This window comes from Oncorhynchus tshawytscha, linkage group LG01 (genome assembly GCF_018296145.1).
Source record: "Oncorhynchus tshawytscha isolate Ot180627B linkage group LG01, Otsh_v2.0, whole genome shotgun sequence".
In the NCBI taxonomy this organism is placed as follows: domain Eukaryota; kingdom Metazoa; phylum Chordata; class Actinopteri; order Salmoniformes; family Salmonidae; genus Oncorhynchus; species Oncorhynchus tshawytscha.
In genome coordinates, this window is record NC_056429.1 from 80,480,123 (window position 1) to 80,501,207 (window position 21,085).

The following is a 21,085-nucleotide window of genomic DNA, read 5'->3' on the forward strand; positions in this document are numbered from 1 at the left end:
TCACATAAGACATCATCTCATCAACATCTCCTACAATGGATAATTAACGTGTCCTCACCTCCTTCATTGGCATTGCCCCAGCCAGTCACCCAGCTCTCAGTGCCCTGGTGGAAAACACTGTCACTTGCTGCCAGACAGATGGGAAAGATGTAATCAGTGAAGTTAACTGGTGAGGAGAGTCTGAGCAGAGCGATGTCGTTGTCATGTGTGCTTCCATTGTAAGCTGGATGTAAAATGATCTCATCCACAGTTGTGGACACTTCGTTGGGGTTACTGCCCTGCTGGTTCCGTCGACCAAGGATAATGCTCCAACCGTTTGGGCTTGCGCTTTGTTGGAAAAAAAAAGACACATCAAAGTGACAAAATAGAAGATTAACACAGAATTAATGGACAATTACATTTTGAACAACTTATTTCAGCTGCATTACAATTTTTTTAATATATATTTTTTGTACATTTTCCTTTGTGCTAGAACCTTTATGTTCCCTGTATCTCACGCTAACTCACCTGGAGAAGCAGTGGGCTGCAGACATCACCCACTCCTTGTTGACGAGGGACCCACCACAAACGTGGCTGCCAGATTCTTGGAGGCTTGCCTGCCAGGGCCAACTTCCTGCAGGGGCATCTTGACCTCCCACTATTTTGTTGTTGACAGGAGTGATGCCACACACAGACATAAAATAGAGAATATTGAAAATAAATTCTTCACATTTACCATAGGAATTAGAAGAAGAATTTTGATTGGAAACCTATAGTTTGATATCTGCACCTGGATTTCAGCCAAGCTGACTTTAGATGAAAATCCAAGGTCAGAAACTCATGTTAAGCAGTTGCAATGGCTGGTGCTTTGCTTGTAGTGAATGGTACCGTTGTAGACTAGGACAGATGAAACCACTATCTAATAACAATTCAATAATTTTATATGCCACCCCCACTCCACGCTGAGCTGAGTGATTAAAGGGAAAGTTGTAGGTTGTAGGTCTAATCTAAATCTAAATAGTTTTCTTACCTCAAGATAATGTGTGTGTCTATCTAAAAATGTGTATACAAGCTTTACGGAAAGTCCTTTGAAGTAAGCCATGCATGGAATGCGAGAATAAAACTATAAAATGGATGAAAATAGTTCTGTTCCAAAATAACTACTTATCCAGTGATATTAACGCAATATAAATTGAATTGAAGTGTGTGAGCTATTTTAGGACGTTTTTATTTTTACCTGTATACCATCAGCTTGTTTGCACTAAGGTGGGAGGTATGGCAATGTCTGAGGTGTGTTCTTAAAAACATCTGCCAAAGTGCCAATTTCAGGCATCGCAGGTTAGGACATTTAAGACCCACCTAAAACGGCTCTTAGCGATAACGCATTTTCCAGGCTACATATATAACATCTCATTAAGATGAGAGATGGTTTCAGTCAGTTACAATTCAGTCAGTCAGAGAGGAAGTGGATTCAAATCAGCTATTGGAGGTAATGTAAACTCCCCAGGGGTTGTTGATGTGGTGGCTGGAGTGGTATAAATGGCTGCAGGGAATAGACAGAGGTTGAAAACCAAGCACAAGCAATTCCTGTAAAGCCCTGTGGCCTCAAAATATGAGATTGTGTATTCTATTTAAGTGCTTAAAGCCTCACTGTTGTGCCATGCTGCCACCGCCGGGGGGAGGGAATCAAGATCAGCTAAATGAAATGTATATGTAAAATAGTAACACAATCATCCTCATACAAAGTGGATAAAGTCCATACTCAACATCCACAGAAGAACCACAAGAACCTTCATTTGATTCCCCATTGTCAGAAGCTCCTTGTCCGTTAAAATCTAGGAGCAAACATGAATATCATTATGCCCTTATTCAAAACTGGCTTGATTTACATCTGACATTTTGTATTCATTGACATTTTACATTTTGTATTCTACAACCAAATGTGTAAGATGAGCTCACCTGTTTCTGTGCATTCACCCGTTCGTTCTTCTATGTAGTCCTGTTGGCTTGGCACATTTGGCTTATATGTATGGCTTATATGTATGGCATATTACTATTTTAAACATTGTAGAATAATAGTGAAGTGATCAAAACTATAAAATAATACATATGGGATCACGTAGTGACCAAAAAACTGTTAAAAATATACAAATATATTTGAGATCTGAGGTTCTTCAAAGTAGCCACCCTTTGCTTTGATGACAGCTTTGCCCACTCTTGGCATTCTCGGATTGACTGACCTTCATGTCTTAAAGTAATGATGGACTGTCGTTTCTCTTTTCTAATTTGATCTGTTCTTGCCATATGGTATTTCACCAAATAGGTCTATATTCTGTATACCCCCTGACCTTGTTATAACACAACTGATTGGCTCAAACGCATTAAGGAAAGAAATTCCACAAATTAACCTTTAACAAGGCACACCTGTTAATTGAAATGCATTCCAGGTGACTACCTCATGAAGCTGGTTGAGAGAATGCCAAGAGTGTGCAAAGCTATCATCAAGGTTTTGAAGAACCTCAAATATAAAATATATGTTGATTTGTTTAACACTTTTTTGGTTACTACATGATTCCATATGTGTTATTTCCTAGTTTGGATGTCTTCACTATTATTCTACAATGTGGAAAATAGTAAAAATAAATAAAAAACCTGGAATGAGTAGGTGTGTTCAAACTTTTGACTGGTTCCAGGGTTGGTAATTTACCTGTCTTATAACAGCTCGCTTGCGCTGAGGTGGGAGGGGTGTAAATATTTGAGATGTGGCCTTAAAAAATGTGCGCCAACTTCAAGCAGCGCTACTGGTGATATTTAAGACTCGCCAAAAGCTGGTATTAGTGGTAACGCAATTGGTTATGACATCTATTTTGCCAGCGTAGGCACACAGTAGCCTATAACCAATGTTTTATTAAAATATCATGAGCAGCAAAACAGTCAGACATTCTAATTTTTCTATACATTTAAAAAAAATATATATATATATTTTTTTTACATGCATCTTCTATGAAAAGTTTGGACTCATTAGGCTTATGTGCGACGCCCATTCAAAGAAAGATGTCAGTGACTGTAGGAAGTCTGTTTAGGAACATCAAGGTATTATAATAGACTGCTTGCATCTTCCCCTTTCATCTGTTGTACCTACAGTGAGCTCCAAAGGTATTGGGACTGTGACACATTTTTTGTTGTGTTGGCTCTGTACTCCAGCACTTTGGATTTGAAATGATACAATGACTATGAGGTTAAATTACAGACTGTAAGCTTTACTTCATTTGAAGGTATGTTCGTCCATATCGGGCGAACCGTTTAGAAATTACAACATGTGTATTCAAGTAGTAAAAAGTTAAGTATTTGGTCCCATATTCAAATCAAGTAATGACTACATCAAGCTTGTGACTACAAACTTGTTGAATGCATTTGCTGTTTGTTTTGGTTGTGTTTCAGATTATTTTGTGCCCAATACAAATGAATGGTAAATAATGTAGTCATTTTGGAGTCACTTGTATTGTACATAAGAATATAATATGTTTCTAAACACTTCTACATTAATGTGGATGCTTCCATGATTACGGATAGTGCTGAATGAATCGTGAATAATAAATGAGTGAGAAAGTTACATACACACAAAAATCATACCTCCATGACATAATAACCTCTCACCATTACATTAACAGGTGAGGCTAGCATTTTGGGGTTGGGAGGGATGATATTTATGCCTCTGTAATGTTTTCACTCATCCTTATTCAAGATTCATATAGGATTATTCGTAATCATGGTAGCATCCACATTAATGTAAAAGCCTACATGCATAAGTCTACTTTCTGTCCAACACTTAAACTAACTAAATAATATAAACATTAAATAGAAATGTTTTTATCAAACTGAAACTGAATAAAAACTACTAAATCAAGTTAAAAAATTAACTGAAACAACTGAATTTAAAATAAAAATCTAAAAACAAACACTGCAGGCGTGTTAAAATTAATGGTGGTTTAAAGCAGGGGTATTCAACTCTTACCCCATGAGGTCCGGAGCCTGCTGCTATCTGTCGACTTCATAATTAATTGCACACACACCTGATGTCCCAGGTCAAAATCAGTCCCCGATAAGAGTGGAACAATGAAAAAATGCAGTCGAACAGGCTTCGAGTACCAGAGTTAAGTTTGGGGGGGATTAGATGTACACAATGGATGACAGCATTGTCATCATGCCTAGCCAGAATGCAAACTGGAAAAACACCTGTTGCCCTAATCAATTGTAAGTGAGCTGTGTGTGAGTAGAAAGGCTCCGAATGTTCTACTGGCTCTGAGAACTACACACCATGACTGCTGCTATTGGACTGCTGCCCCCCCAAAATGTAGCCAAAATGTAAAAATGTGTCTCTATACTCCAGCATTTTGAATTTGAGATGAAATGTTTCATATGAGGGGACAGTACATTTTACGTTTCCATTTTAATCATTAAGCAGACACTCTTATCCAGAGCAACTTAAGAGTAGTGAGTGCATAGATTTTCATACTAGTCCCTTGTGTGTGTGTGTGTGTGAGATAACATTTCTCAGAGAGTACAGAATGTCCCTATTTATTTGAGGGTATTTTCATACACATCTGTTTTACCATTTAGAAATGAAAGCACTTTATGTATCTAGTCCCCCCAATGTGAAGAAGTATTTGGACAAATTCACTTATAATGTATCATATTAGTCAAAAGTGTAGAATTTGGTCCCATATTCCTTTTACTAAAACCCAAATCGAAACTGTGTAGAAATTACAATGTACCTACATTCATACAGTTTATTTACAGTGTCCAGCTCATTAATAATCACTGTAATGAATGCTAGACAGTCAGGGAGAATTGAAAATTTAAAAAACATTTGATCGACAATTTTTATCTTATTTTGACAGCGAGGAAATACAACCAATTTTCATAACTGGAGGTGAATGATGACTGGAGTTGATTAATCATGGGCGTCAACAGGATTATCTTAAGAAAAAGCATGAAGGACTCATGAATAATGATGAGTGAGAAAACATTTATTTGGGGGAGGTATGATCTTTGTGCCTCTAAATGGCATCGCGCTCATTATTCAAGATGAATCCATGATTTTCTAGAATCATGGTAGCATCCACATGAATGTAGAAGCATTCAGAAACATATTCTATTCTTACTTGCAATAAAAGTGACTACAAAATGACATAATATATTCACCATTCAGTTTCTATTGGGTAAAACATAATTCAAAACACAACCAAAACAAACTGTAAATGCATCCAACAGGTTTGGAGAGTCACAAGCTTGATGGAGTCAATGCGTGCTAGGACTATGGGACCAATTACTATACTTGTGACTACTTTAATATACTATAAGTGAATTTGTCCAAATACTTCCCACTGGACATACACTGCTTGAATCAACATTATTTCAACATAATTTTTAAACGTATTGTGACATGGAATCAAAGTGGAAAATACATTGGATTTGAAAAAAGTCAAACACCAGTACTGTTCATGCTTCATTTGAACCAGCATTGTAAACATTGACATTAGGGTAAAACTTCAACTTAAATACATTGATGTAGCAACCTGTTAGTCAGTTTAAATCAATCTCATTTCAACATAATTATCAGAACTATGCATAGGTTGAAATTGCGTAGAAAATTCCACATAGAATCGTAAAAAAATATTTTTCATCTTATATTAAATAAAGTGTATATTGGGTTGCTGATATTATGTTGAATTTACATATTTTGCATTACTCATATGTATATACTGTATTCAATCCGATTCTACTGCATCTTAGTCTATGCTGCTCTGACATTGCTCGTCCAAATATTTATATATTCTTAATTCCATTCCTTTAGATTGTGTGTATTGTTGTGAAATTGTTAGATATTACTTGTTAGATATTACTGCACTGTTGGAGCTAGAAACATAAGCATTTTGCTACACTCGCAGTAACATCTGCTTAAACAGTGACTCTTACTGGTATATGAGAGACAATGCACTTCAGTGAGAATGAGTCTACCATCCAGATGCCTACCTCTATATTCCCTGCTAAACTTTGGAAACAAGCTGTGTTCGTTTCAGCTGAGCTATCATGTAAACCCATTTAGACATTGATCAGCGTGTTAAGACTTCAAATGGAGGGACATAAATTGCTTTAATTTCTAAACGGTAAAACAGATATGCATGAAAATACCTTCAAATAAAAGCTGACATTCTGTACTGTTGCCTAATGGATGCAGTAAAGGGGTTGATGGAACGCAGACCATTCCATTGAGACCAGATTGGCATATATTCAACAAATCTGATCTAACAAAGTAGATATTTGTCATGTCCGTCATGATTTATCTATTGTAACCCAAAATGTAAATACTTTAGTCCAATTTTGATATTTTGAGCTGTTTTTACTGCATAACATTTAGAAGTGATTTCTAAATACTAATTCTCATTTATATAAAAAAATGTGGGAACCCTGTGTCCAAGTATGCTACATGTAGTTATGTGTGTGTAAAATATTTCATCACAGGTAAGACATTTAACTTGTTTAGTATAGTTTGTTTGTCCGGTTTGAGTTAATCTTTTTATTTTAATTTTATTTTTACAGGGACAGTGCACATTAATCAACGTTTCAGTAAAAGTGCCGGTTTTAGCCAGCCGGCTAATTTTCAACCGCAGTCCTTGGGTAGGTTATTACAAACAATTACAATATAGACAATAGCAACATAGGACAAGCAAGACATAGCATACAGACAGCGCAACATAGGACAAGCAAGACGTAGCATACAGACATAGCAACATAGGACAATCAAGACATAGCATACAGACAGAGCAACATAGCAACATAGAACAAAAAGCAGCAAGACAACAGACAACATGGAAAGCGGCAATACACAGCTAGGGACCATGTTCACAAATCTGATTGACCTTTAGCCATGTCTTCATGCATTTTGTGAAAGTGTGGTGGAGTTATGTGTGTCTGATGGCAGTGTATTCCAGACATGGGAAGCTCTCACAGAGAAAACGGATTTACTAAATGTGCTTTTCCTTAAGGGAACTATACAGTCACCTCTCATGGCAGACCTTGTGGATCTGCTGCCATATGTTTGGGTTTTCTGTTTAACAAAAATACTGAGTGGAGGGGGAGCCAGGCAATTTAGGATCTTGAATACAAGACATGTGTCGGTGTATTGCACAAGATTTTCCCAACTCAGGAGCTCATGCTTTCTGAGGATGTAACAGTGATGATGGCTATTGGGCTTCCTATCAAGCACTTCGAGAGCCTGTAGACAGACTGAATAGGTCTTAATGTTGTACAGCAAGCTTGGTCCCAACTAGTCAAGCAGTATGTTAAGTGGGGGAGTATCATAGACTTGAAGTACAGTTTTGCTACCTCTGTAGTCAAACAATTTCGTATAATCGGAAATTAGCTAGGTTGAATTTGGTTATTTGAATGACCTTTTTCACATGTTTTTTAAAAGAGAGGTTGGAATCAAGTATGATGCCAAGGTACTTAAAACTAGATACCACCTGGAGCTTCTCCCCTGACACATAGACATCTGGCTCAGTTTGCCCTCTTTGTGAAGAACATGCAAACATTTTTTTTCACATTGAGATGCAAACACGAGTCACTGAGCCACTTTGTAACCTGGACCATTACAGTGGTGAATATATAAATATAGTAGTGAATATATCTCCCCCCCACACACACACACGTGATCACCTGTTTTCACATGTATAGTTTCATGTTATCACGTTGCTTTACATCACATTGTCAAATAATTATGAAGGTACGTGGGGCACATGATGTCATCACATAACTCTAAAGCTCCTACTGCTTGTGGGACAAAACGACATGCCAATTTTTTTTTATTTTACTAGGCAAGTCAGTTAAGAACGAATTCTTATTTTCAATGACGGCCTAGGAACAGTGGGTTAACTGCCTGTTCAGGGGCAGAAAGACAGATTTGTACCTTGTCAGCTTGGGGGTTTGAACTTGCAACGTTCCGGTTACTAGTCCAACGCTCTAACCACTAGGCTACCCTGCCGCCTCATGACAAGATACAAGTGGACAGAGGAAGACACCAAGATCTTTCTAAGTTTAATTCACAAACAAGACACATTTCCTAATATATTTTAGATTGGAAACTTCAAAGAAACTCCTCTGTTTCAACAATTAAATCAGGACTTTCAAAGTGAGGGATATAACAAACCCTGGCACATCCTAAGAAATAAGTGCAAGGACTTGAAACAGTGCTACCTGCATGAAAAAAGAGAAGTCGCTCGAATTGCTGGAGGTAAAAGCATGTATCGCTTCCTATCGGAAATGTAAGAAATCCTAAGATAAAAGACCTATTGTTGCCTCAATGCACACCAACATAAACAGCTCAAATGCTAGTAAGTAACGATGCGTTGGTTTGGCTATAGGCCGACAGCAAGTTGTCATACAACATGTTCTGCCTGAGCATTGATTGTTGACTGCTGCTGGTGAAACTTGCAATAATTTTCTGATTCACAACCTCCACATACTGCAGGTGATGACAATTAAACTGAGGGAGAGGCATACCAAGAGGAGGATGATGAGGACAACCACCCTGGAGAGTACAGGTATTCCAGTCAATTCAGGAAGGACACTCAAATTCAAATTGACTTTAATGCTTTTCAATTAGGAAATTTTGGAAATTAAATTATAATTACTTTCTGAATTGAATGGATTTGAAATGTAACTGACCCATTCCCTGATATAAATTCCTCTTTTGAGAAATTAAACTAGGGGGGGGGGTGTCATCAACTGAACCCCCCTCAGAGTGCTACATAGGCCTACATGCCTGTCAACAGATGCAGGTGAAAAAGCTGGAGCATATTTAGGCAAAGATTTAGCTATGCTATCAAAAACATTTATATCGCTTACTTAGTCGCTATAAGGATACATCAAAATTGGGATCACCTGATTCATTTAAAAAAAATGTATTTAACCAGGTAAGACCCATTGAGTTTAAAAACATAGTTTGCGAGGGTGACCTCGCAAGAAGGCAAAACAGGGAAATAGCAGTGTGTACATAAAATATTACAGAAAAATACTAAATACACACAAAAGAAAGTGTCACAAGATACATATACAGTGGGGAGAACAAGTATTTGACACACTGCCGATTTTGCAGGTTTTCCCACTTACAAAGCATGTAGAGGTCTGTAATTTTACACTTCAACTGTGAGAGACGGAATCTAAAACAAAAATCCAGAAAATCACATTGTATGATTTTTAAGTAATTTATTACCAGTGATGGGTAAGTGATGTAGCATTTTAAAGCACCATGATACACTGTGTCCAGGGTTTTAAAGGTCCTTGCTGAGGCATATGTTTACTTTCAGGGAAGAGAAAACCATACATTTTGTTTTCCTTGCATTAAGCACACGTTTCAATTTTAATACTGGCCTTTGAATAACATCAAAAGCCAACTAGGTCCTGAAAAGCCTTCTCAATATTAGATGCACTAGAATAAACAATTGTGTCATCAGCATACAAATGGAGATTTGTAGAGTCAACAACTATATCATTTATATACAGTGTAAAAAGGATCGGACGTAAAACTGAGCCCTGGGGAAATCCTTTTGTAAGCCTTCGAAACTCCGATTTCATACCCTCCTGTGCTACACACAGTGTTCTGTCAGAAATAACCTAGCAACCACAAATTTATATCAAAGTAACTAGTATTTTCATGGAATGTTCAGATCTAATTAAAACATAGTTTCACTCAAATTCCAGTAGTCATCCAATCAATCAATCAAATGTATTTATAAAGCCCTTTTTACATCAGCAGATGTCAAAGTGCTATATAGAAACCCAACCTAAAACCCCAAACAGCAAGCAATGCAGATGTAGAAGCACGCTGGCTAGGAAAAACTCCCTATAAAGGCAGGAACCTAGGAAGAAAACTAAAGAGGAACCAGGCTATGGGGGGTGGCCAGTCCTCTTCTGGCTGTGCCGGGTGGAGATTATAACAGTGCAAGGCCAAGATTTTCAAACGTTCATAGATGACAGGTCGGGTCAAATAATAATAATCACAGTGGTTGTAGACTGGGTGCAACAGGTCAGCACCTCAGGAGTAAATGTCAGTTGGCTTTTCATAGCAGAGCATTCAGAGTTCAAGACAGCAGGTACGGTAGAGAGAACAACCCATTGTTGTTCTAGCTACTTAGGCATCTAATCTATCAGTACACATACACTGTAACAAGTGCTATGTTCAGATTTACCTAAACCATAGATTCACTCTGCACAAGCTTTGTTAAAAGATGTACTCAAATGTTCCATCTAATTGAAGTGACTGTGTGCAGAGACACCCACTGTTGACAATGCTTGTTATGCATCTTGTTGACATTCACTCAAGTCAAGGGCTGGTTTGAGTGGGTTAGGGCGAAAGCAACCGACCGTAGACGAAAATCGAGGACGAAGTTGGGGGAGGTGCATCTGTTTATTATCTATTCTGTTGCCTAGTCACTTTACTCCAAGTTAAATGTACATATCTACCTCAATTACCTCATACCTCCTGCGCAGACAACTGAATGTCAACACCCGGATACTCTCCAACTACGACACCTACCATATAGAGAGTGTGCTGACTTTCTGTTTCCTGACCTGGTACAGTGGACTATCAGTGGCCAATAAGGGTATGCTCAGGCGGACTGTGAAACTGGGGTCCAAGCTCTGCAGGCTTCAGGGCCTCTGTGATAAACGGGCAAAGGACAAGGTCAAACGCATCATAGAGGACCCCACACACAATCTTGCCCAATCTTTTGAGCTGCTGCCTTCCGGATGGAGAACTGTTCAGTAAGAATTAGGAGCCAGGCGAGTTTCATTCCATCAGCCCTCGCACTGCTTTACAGTGGGGCATATGCAGTTCCAATACACGGTCGGACAGAAGGCCGCAGAGACTTTGAATATGTAGAAATTTAAATGTGCGACTTGTTTACTAACTCTCCATACTGCATGTAATATAATATTGTGTATGTCTAGTTGTATGCTGACATCACAGAATGAATTTCCATGTAAATAAACAATAAAGTGTATAGTGTATATAGCCAAGTTATCGTTACACATTGTGTATTTCATATTACTTATTACTTTTCTGTTGTCTTTCTCTGCATTGTTGGGAAGGGCCCATAAGTACAATGCATTTGTAAAGTATTCAGACTGCTCGACTTTTTCCACATTTAGTTACGTTACAGCCTTATTCTAAAATCGATTCACTTCTAAGGTGCCCAGAGTAAACTGCCTGCTACTCTGTCTCAGATGCTAATATATGAATATTATTAGTAGTATTGGATAGAAGACACTCTGAAGTTTCTAAAACTGTTTGAATGATGTATGTTGATGTCTGTGAGTATAACATAACTCATATGGCAGGCGAAAACCTGAGAAAAATCCAACCAAGAAGTGGGAAATCTGAGGCTTTTTTTAAAACTCAGCCCTATTGTAGATACAGTGGAAGAGAAAGTTAGCGGGAGAGAGTTAGCTCTCGTTCCATTGCTTTTCTAAAGACATAGGAACTGTCTGGTTGGAACGTTATTGAAGATTCATGATAAAAACATCCTAAAGATTGATTCTATACTTAGTTTGACAAGTTTCTAAGGGCTGTAATGGAACTTTTTTAACTTTTCGTCCGACGTTCGGCGGGACCTGAACGCGCTTTTGGATTCGTCTATCAAACGCCCTAACAAAAGAAGCTATTTGGACATAAATGATGGACATTATCGAACAAAACAAACTTTTATTGTGGAACTGCAATTCCTGGGAGTGCATTCTGATGAAGATCATCAAAGGTAAGTGAATATTTATAATGCTATTTATGACTAATGTTGACTACCCAATATGGCGGATATCTTTTTGGCTGCTTTGTTGTCTGAAAGTTGTACTCAGATGATTGCATGGTTTGCTTTTTCCGTAAAGTTTTTTTGAAATCTGACACAGCGGTTGCATTAAGGAGAAGTATATCTCTAATTCCATGTATAACAGTTGTATTTTCATCAACATTTATAATTAGTATTTCTGTAAATAGATCTGGGTCTCTGCACAATCACCGCATGTTTTAGAACTACTGAACCAATGTAAAATTAGATTTTTTTATATAAATATGCACTTTATCGAACAAAACATACATGTATTGTGTAACATGAAGTCTTATGAGTGTCATCTGATGAAGATCATCAAAGGTTAGTGATTAATTTTACCTCTATTTATGCTATTTGTGACTCCTCTTTTTGGCTGGAAAAATGGCTGTGTTTTTCTAAGAGTTGGTGGTGACCTAACATAATAATTTGTGGTGCTTTCGCTGTAAAGCATTTTTTAAACAAGAATTTTATCTTTAAAATGGTGTAAAAATACTTGTATGCTTGAGGAATTTTAAATATGAGATTTTTGTTGTTTTGAATTTGGCGCCCTGCACTTTCACTGGCTGTTGGCGAGGTGGGACGCTACCATCCCACATATCCCAGAGAGGTTAAATAAAAAATGTCTCATCAATCTACACACAATACCCCATAATGACAAAGCAAAAACAGTTTTTATAAAAAACAGAAATACTTTATTTACATAGACCCTTTGCTATGACACTCAGGTACAGCTCAGGTTTCCATTGATCATCTTGATGTTTGTACAACTTGATTGAAGTCCACCTGTGGTAATTCAATTGATTGGACATGATTTGAAAAAGGCACACACCTGTCTGTATAAGGTCCCACAGTTGACAGTGCACATCAGAGCAAAAACCAAGCCATAAGGTCGAAGGAATTGTCCGTAGAGCTCCGAAACAGGATTGTGTCGAGGCACAGATCTGGGAAGGGTACCAAAAAAATTCTGCAGTACTGAAGGTCCCCAAGAACACAATGGCCTCCATCATTCTTAAATGGAAGAAATTTGGAAACACCAATACTCTTCCTAGAGCTGGCCACCGGGTCAAACTGAGCAATCAGGGGAGAAGGGACTTTGTCAGGGAGGTGACCAAGAACCTGATGGTCACTCTGACAGTTCCTCTGTGGAGATGGGAGAACCTTACTGAAGGACAACCGTCTCTGTAGCACTCCACCAATCAGGCCTTTATGCTAGAGTGGCCAGATGGAAGCCACTCCTCAGTAAAAGGCACATGACACCCTGCTTGGAGTCTCTGGTCTGATGAAACCAAGATTGAGCTCTTTGGCCTGAATACCAAGCGTCACGTCTGGAGGAAACCTGGCACCATCCCTACGGTGAAGCATGGTGATGGCAGCAACATGCTGTGGGGATGTTTTTCAGCGGCAGGGACTATGAGACTAGTCAGGATTAAGGAAAAGATGAACGGAGCAAATTACAGAGAGATCCTTGATGAAAACCTGCACCAGAGCGCTTAGGACCTCAGACTGAGGCTAAGGTTCACCTTCCAACAGGACAACGACCCAAGACCATGGAAGAGTGGCTTTGGGACAAGTCTCTGAATGTTCTTGAGTGGCCCAGCCAGAGCACAGACTTGAACTCGATCTAACATCTCTGGAGAGACCTGAAAATAGCTGTGCAGCAACACTCCCCATTCATCCTGACAGAGCTTGCGAGGATCTGCAGAGAAGAATGGGAGAAACTCCCAAATACAGGTATGCCAAGCTTGTAGTGTCATACCCAAGAAGACTCAAGGCTGTAATCACTGCCAAAGGTGCTTAAAGAAAGTACTGAGTAAAGGGTCTGAATACTTATGGAAATGTGACATTTCATTTTTTTCTTGCTTGTTTGTAGGTGACCAAATACTCATTTTCCACCATAATTTGCAAATAAATTCATTAAAAATCCAACAATGTGATTTTCTGGATTTTTTTTTCTCATTTTGTCTGTCATAGTTGAAGTGTACCTATGATGAAAATGACAGGCCTCTCTCATCTTTTTAAGTGGGAGAACTTGCACAATTGGTGGCTGACTAAATACTTTTTTGCCCCACTGTACATGAATTGCAGCAAAGTTGGTTCCTGTTTCAGTCAAGTCTTTGGTCACGTTCTCGTGGGTCAAACATGTTTGTTTCTTATATCATGACAAACCGGGGCATAGGTTTAACTACTTTTAATGAACATATACTTCAGCTAGAAAACTCCATGTTTAGCCATGCAAGGCATTATTTAACCATCTGCATAGCCTGCTGGGTAACGTAGTCTAAATGTTATTAGCACATAACAACACAAAACGAAAACACCCTAATGATTGGTTGACAATAGAGCTTCCCACAATGCAGGTGATGGCTGCAGAATTAAGTTGTTGAAGAGCAACTGTAGAAACTTGCCGCCAAAAATTCATGACCTCATGTTCACGCAGTCGACATGTAGACACAAGTCTGACTATTTTTATCCCCATAATGCAACACACTTTGAAAAGCGGTAACCATCGACTTGTTGATCATCCAATGCGTTTTGAGAAAGAGGTGAGGAGAGAGGACGCGAGGAGTATGCAATTGAGAAAATGCCCCAATCATTCTACACCTCAACCAGTCAAGGCTCCAGAGTTCCTTCCGGTCTGGAAGCATGCTTTCAAACTTTTTGAACTATAACCGTTTTAAATTTTCATAAAAGCTTCATAGACTCCAAAGGCAAAATCTGGATTTGCCACTGCTCTTTATCCGTTTCAGCTACAAGGACCAACCCAACATTGAAATGTGCAGACCGACTCAACTTAGACGGCTTCAACACAGCTTTTTGCTACCATTCATACTTCATAAACTGTAAATGACGGAATGCACGCTTCAACATTCTAAAAAGAAATCACTGCCACAAAACCATCAGAATGTTCAAACTAAAACATTTTGAGAGCTTAAAAACCCATTCTATGGCTTATGCTATAGTACAATGTTTGCCAACTCCGGTCCTCGAGTAACCCCAACAGCACAAATTTGTGTTGTAGTCCCGGACAAAAACACCGGATTCAACTTGTCAAGAGCTTGATGATCAGTTGACCAGTAAAGTCAGGTGTGCTAGTGCGGGTCCACAACACAAATATGTACTGTTGGGTGTACTGGAGGACCGGAGTTGGGAAACACTGCTTATTACTCACTTTAGCCTACTATATTAGCCCACTATAACCCATTATAATAACTCCACACCTACAAACCACCTCAAAATACAGTAGGTCACTATAACCCCATAGCCTATGAAAACCCTATTACCATCAATACAACTAAAATTTGTTTTTAACTTACTCTGGATTTTATTTTTTATAAATACAATAGGGGTAGGCCGTCATTGTAAATAACAATTTGTTCTTAACTGACTTGCCTAGTTAAATAAAGGTTAAATAAATAAAATTAATAAACAATACTTTTGAGCAGTTTTTATCGGTCTTAAAAACAAAAAAGCCATAAAGTGATAGAGTAAGGCCAGCTCTTTCACAGACAATGTGAGAGAAATGTGTGCGTATGTTAGTAGATGTCAGAGTAGAATGTATACTTTGAAGTGCCTGTACCTGTATTGCAGCAGGAGTTTAGGTAGTACAGAGCGGACAACAGGACTGTTGTCAACACACTCTAGGAAGGGAGTGAGCTCTCTGGTCCTGTATACATTCCCTACAAACACACACACATAAATGACAAGTCTCATTCAATGACCTTTCTTAATCAAAACGTTGAACTCTAAAGCTAACATTAGGCTATAACTAGCAATACAAATGGCTTTTTGAGATAATATTACTACAAAGATCATACATGCAATATTAGCTAGCGACCCAGCCAGCTAACATTAGCTATCTAGCTAACATTATGCTTTCACTTGCAATGAAAACGACTGTATGACAAAATTAAAAACGTATAATATCAGGCATACAAAATCAGAACATGTAGATGTAATATATGAATTGGCTCCAGCCACTACACAGTAGCTCAAAATGGCTTCCCATCTCCTCCAGGGCACTCACCTTGTGCAGAGATGAGTAGTGAGAAAAGCAGCTCTACGACTCCCTCTCTGGGGCTCTCCCCATCAGACAGACAGAACCGGGAAACCACCTCCAGGAAGAAGGAGTTACAGCAGCCCCTGATCTCTGCATGCTGCTGCAGGGCTGACCTGAGATAACACAGGGGTTTGTCACAGCACTGGGGTCAATCCATTCACTGGGAATGCTGGACGCTTCACTGAAACACTTACTGACGAAAATATCATCTGTCACATTCATAAAGACCTTTCTACTACCATTTGTATAAACTTTGTGCTGTGTGATGGGGTAAAGACAAATGCCCGCTTCAGAAAAGGTAAATTAGGTAAGATGGTGAAGGGTGGATGTTGAAGGCCGTTTCTGAACTCACTTGATGGTTTTAGATACAGAGGGTTGGAAGTTTGGTGGCAGGTCTTCCCTGCACTTGGGACAGTAATGCCTGTCTGTCTGGAGGCTGCTCTGGAGGCAGGACAGACAGAAGACATGTCCACAGGGCAGGGTGGATGGCTCTTTGAGCTCTGATAGGCACACTGGGCAATTGATGCCAAACCTAGGAGGTAGAAAGTGTCAAGTTTACTGTTAAAGTGATGTGAAGCTGAAATCACTGATACACGAAATGGCCAAAAGTATGTGGACAACCTTTCAAATTGGTGTATTTGGCTATTTCAGTTATACCCATTGCTGACAGGTGTATAAAATCGAGCATGCAGCCATACAATCTCCATAGACAAACATTGGCAGTAAAATGGCACGTACTGAAGAACTCAGTGACTTTCAACGTGGTACCATCATAGGTTGCCCCCTTTCCAAAAAGTCGGTTCGTCAAATTTCTCCCCTGCTAGAGCTGCCCCAGTCAACTGTAAGTGCTGTTATTGTGAAGTGGAAATGTCTAGGAGCAACAACGGCTCAGGCGAGTGCTAAAGCACATAGCTCGTAAAAATAGTCTGTCCTTAGTTGCAACACTCACAACCAAGTTCCAAACTGCCTCTGGAAGCAACGTCAGCACAATAACTGTTATTTGGGAGCTTCATAAAATGGGTTTCCATGGCCGAGCAGCTGCACACAAGCCTAAAATCACCATGTGCAATGCTAACACGAAACCCAAACCGGCCGCGCGTGTGTGCCATCGTGCATACATTTATTTTGTATTGCTAGCTAATTTGTCCTATTTAGCTAGATTGCTGTTGCTAGCTAATTTGTCCTGGGATATAAACATTGAGTTGTTATTTTACCTGAAATGCACAAGTTCCTCTACTCCAACAATTAATCCACACATAAAACGGTCAACCGAATCGTTTCTAGTCATCTCTCCTCCTTCCAGGTTTTTTCATCTTTGAACTTATATGGTGATTGGCATCTACACTTTCATAGTATTACCACGACAACCTGCAACAATTCGTCTTTCAATCACCCACGTGGGTATAACCGATGAGGAGATGGCACGTAGGTACCTGCTTCTATAAACCAATGAGGAGATGGGAGAGGCAGGACTTGCAGCGCGATCTGCATCAGACATAGGAATTACTTCTATTTTAGCCCTTGGCAACGCAGACGCTCGTTGGTGCGCATGAGAAGTGTAGGTGCAATAAGTGAATAACATGGATTTCAACATTTATTTTGCAACGTTGGCTGGAGTGGTGTAAAGCTCGCTGCTATTAGACTCTGGAGTGGTGGAAATGCGTTCTCAGGATTTATGAATCACGCTTCACCATCTGGCCATCCTACGGACGAATCTGGGTTTGGCAGATGCCAGGAGAATGCTACTGGTGCCAACTGTAAAGTTTGGTGGAGGAATAATGGTATGGGGCTGTTTTTCATGGTTGGGCTAGGCCCCTTAGTTGCAGTGAAGGGAAATCTTAACACTACAGCATACATTCTAGACGATTCTGTGCTTCTTTGTGGCAACAGTTTGGGAAAGGCCCTTTCCTGTTTCAGCATGATAATGCCCCTGTTTCAGCATGACAATGCACAAAGCGATCGGTGTGGAAGAACTTGACTGGCCTGCACAGAGCCCTGACCTCAACCCCATTGAACACCTTTGGGATGAAATAGGACGCCGACTGAGAGCAAGGTCTATTCGCCCAACATCAATGCCCGACCTCACTAATGCTCTTGTGGCTGAATGGAAGCAAGTCCCTGCAGCAATGTTCCAACATCTAGTGAAAAGCCTCCCCAGAAGAGTTGAGGCTATTATAGCAGCAAAGTCGGGATCAATTCCATACAAATGCCCATGATTTTGGAATAAGATGTTCAACTGGCAGGTGTCCACATACTTGTAGCTATGTAGCGTATATTAGTTTAATACAAAACCAAACAATATGATATAGAATTGAGTCTTACCGCAGATCCCCGCTGATGCACTTTTGATGATAGGAGTTGAGGATACGAATCAGCTGCTGTAATGTGTCCACATTCCTCAGATCAGGAGAGTCCTGCATCAGCTGAGAGGAAGAAAAACATAAAAACTGCAAACTGATTCCAACATGTTGAATAGGCCTTGCAGAGTTCTCTTTAAACATGACAAATAATGTGTAATCAATCAAGGGCGGTGGTGTAGTGGTGCCTTGAGAAGTGGGTATATTCTAATTTTGCCAAACATTTCCTGAATGACCCACCTGGCGAAGGAAAGGCGCCCTGTGTGAAAAATAATTTGACAAACAGTGACATACATTCCGAATGACCTAAAATTAGGAATCCCATATTGGTCTTTCAAAGACAGGCCAACCCAAGCTGTACTGTGCAGTAGGCTAATAGTAGGTCTACTATTGACATAGATACATGAGAATGTCATCTAAGTCAGAAATCTTTTTTAAAAATAGTTTCGCTCTCAAAGTCACATTTTCTTAAAATAAATTGGATGCTTTAACCTCTACTGGATTAGTGCCCTGATGCACAATATGCGATATTTGACTAGAATGGCATTGAAAACAAAAGCATGTCTTATATGGTCAGAAAGCTTAAATGAGTGTTCATCTAACTGCGGTGTCCAATTTACAGTAGCTATTACAGCGGAAAAAAATGCCATGCTATTGTTTGATGTTTGATGATTGTGCACAACTACAAACCACTTTTATCAAGGCAACTGGTTTGATACATTCACCTCTGACGGTATATAATGTATTTACATTCACGAATCTTGCTCTGATTTGTTATCCTGAGGGTTCCAGAGATACAATGTAGCGTAGTTTGGTATTGTATGTTTATAGATATGTGTTGTGTATTTGATGCAGTGCTCACCCCTGCTAAGATGCTAAGATGCTTAGCAGTGCTCACCCCTGCTAAGATGCTAAGATGCTTAGCAGTGCTCACCCCTGCTAAGATGCTAAGATGCTTAGCAGTGCTCACCCCTGCTAAGATGCTAAGATGCTTAGCAGTGCTCACCCCTGCTAAGATGCTAAGATGCTTAGCAGTGCTCACCCCTGCTAAGATAAAGGTTAAATCAAATAAGTATTCGCAAACTTGAGTTCTAACCTATTTTTTTTTTGTTTAAAAAAAAACAAACTCAATAGTGGTCAAGAGTAGGATGACCTGTGACAACTTCAGACATCACATTCAAGTCCTCTATCCCCCACTCATTCAAATGTAGGAATTGGTTCCTCCAGTCTGACCCCTCTGCTGTCTCTGTCTCTGTCTCCACACCCACCCCCGCCTGGCCATATAGAGTGAAGGTTAGTACCGTTTTATGTAGGGAAGCTAATGATCCATCATGTATGACATTCCTGGGGGTGTGTAAATTGTACTTTTTTTATTACCATAGCATTTGTGTATGTTCTCTGTAGTTATGTACTTGGAAATGTATCAATTGACCAATTCGGCCACTTGGGTACATTTGGGCAAACTCGTGAGGGACAGCTGGGAGACTTGATACAAAATATTATGTAGATATCTCATTCTTGAATGTATCAGTCTGAAACTTTGCACATGACTGGACAACACCTAAATTACACCCAGCTTCCTAAATCTAAATTACACCCCCAATCTTTTGCATTTCAAAGATGATGCAACAAAAATAGAAAATGCATGTTTTTTTGGTTTAATCTTTTACCAGATCTAATGTGTTATATTCTCCTACATTAATTTCACATTTCCACAAACTTTAAAGTGTTTCCATTCAAATAGTACCATGAATATGCATATCCTTGCTTCAGGTCCTGAGCTACAGGCAGTTAGATTTGGGTATGTCATTTTAGGTGGAAATTGAGATGTAGGGTACAAATGCTCACACCACATCAGGAGACCACTTTTGAGGCTTGGGAAAAACTACTTTGTCAGACTACTTTGTAGCTCTAACATTTAAATGAGAAGATTTTTGAGAAAGCCTTTCCATCTACTAGAAGACAGTTAAGCCTATCATTAGCATCACTATATTTTTCCTCTTCCTTCATTGTTTGAATCCTCTGTTTTACTTCATATTATGAGGCATATCTTACCTTTCTTCAAAGTAGCCGATAGCCAAAATCCCACCATAGAAACGTGGAGGCAATTATTTTATAAAGACTTATGCGCTCTCCTGTTCAACTTTCTTTTATTGTCGATCAGCCAAAGGGATTATTTTATTTATATTAGCAGACCATAATAGTTGTTGCATCTTTCGAGCTCTCCTCTTTCTAAATTTCTAACCGATATTTCCATCTTGTTCCATGAAATTGCTTGCATGTGCATTTTAGAACAGTGTTTTCCACAAATTGCATTTTGAAACATTTGTGTGTAGGCCTACCAATGTGTGTACATTGCTAGCTTAAATTTTCACGAAATAATAATTTATCAACATTTTAAGCTAAACATTCTGATCTGTTCCATCAGCCTTATTAATAGATACGGTATATACCTCCACCACACTACTTTGATACGCATCCTGGGGATTAAGGGAGTATACAGAATGCCCTAAATGTGGGTATGTATAGCAAATACCTGCGTATACCCTCCACTACACAACTGCAACGGTGGGGGGATCATTATTGCTAATACTATCTAAACCCAACTTCTCACTTACGCTTTGGAGAAGGCTACAGTGTTTCAGAGCCAGATCCTCCAGACTGGGGTCTATCTGTTTCCCCTCAAACAACACCTGCTGGATGAATGCGGCTACTACAAGCATCCCACGCCAAATAGACCTGAAGGACAGAAGAAGTTGAAGAAGGTGACTAATATTTAAAAAATCTGTATTTTGACTTTATTTGGT

General features: G+C 39.3%; 1 protein-coding gene across 6 annotated transcripts in view; it reads right to left on the bottom strand.

Annotated features, from left to right (window-relative positions):
• The window catches only part of rnf213b (ring finger protein 213b), a 68,257-nt gene that overhangs the window by 19,989 nt on the left and 27,183 nt on the right, over positions 1-21,085 (bottom strand). For 3 of the 6 annotated variants that reach the window (XM_024431639.2, XM_024431629.2, XM_024431622.2), the window contains 5 exons: positions 20,897-21,017; positions 18,244-18,344; positions 16,274-16,453; positions 15,889-16,034; positions 15,442-15,541 (listed from right to left, as the gene is read on the bottom strand). In XM_024431639.2, coding sequence (XP_024287407.1) covers positions 15,442-15,541; positions 15,889-16,034; positions 16,274-16,453; positions 18,244-18,344; positions 20,897-21,017 — 648 coding nt within the window. Of the gene's footprint in view, positions 1-58; positions 328-507; positions 638-1,746; positions 1,815-1,938; positions 1,986-15,441; positions 15,542-15,888; positions 16,035-16,273; positions 16,454-18,243; positions 18,345-20,896; positions 21,018-21,085 lie in introns of those variants that run through there. The other 3 variants (XR_006083991.1, XM_042326291.1, XM_024431682.2) reach the window with 3 other exon arrangements.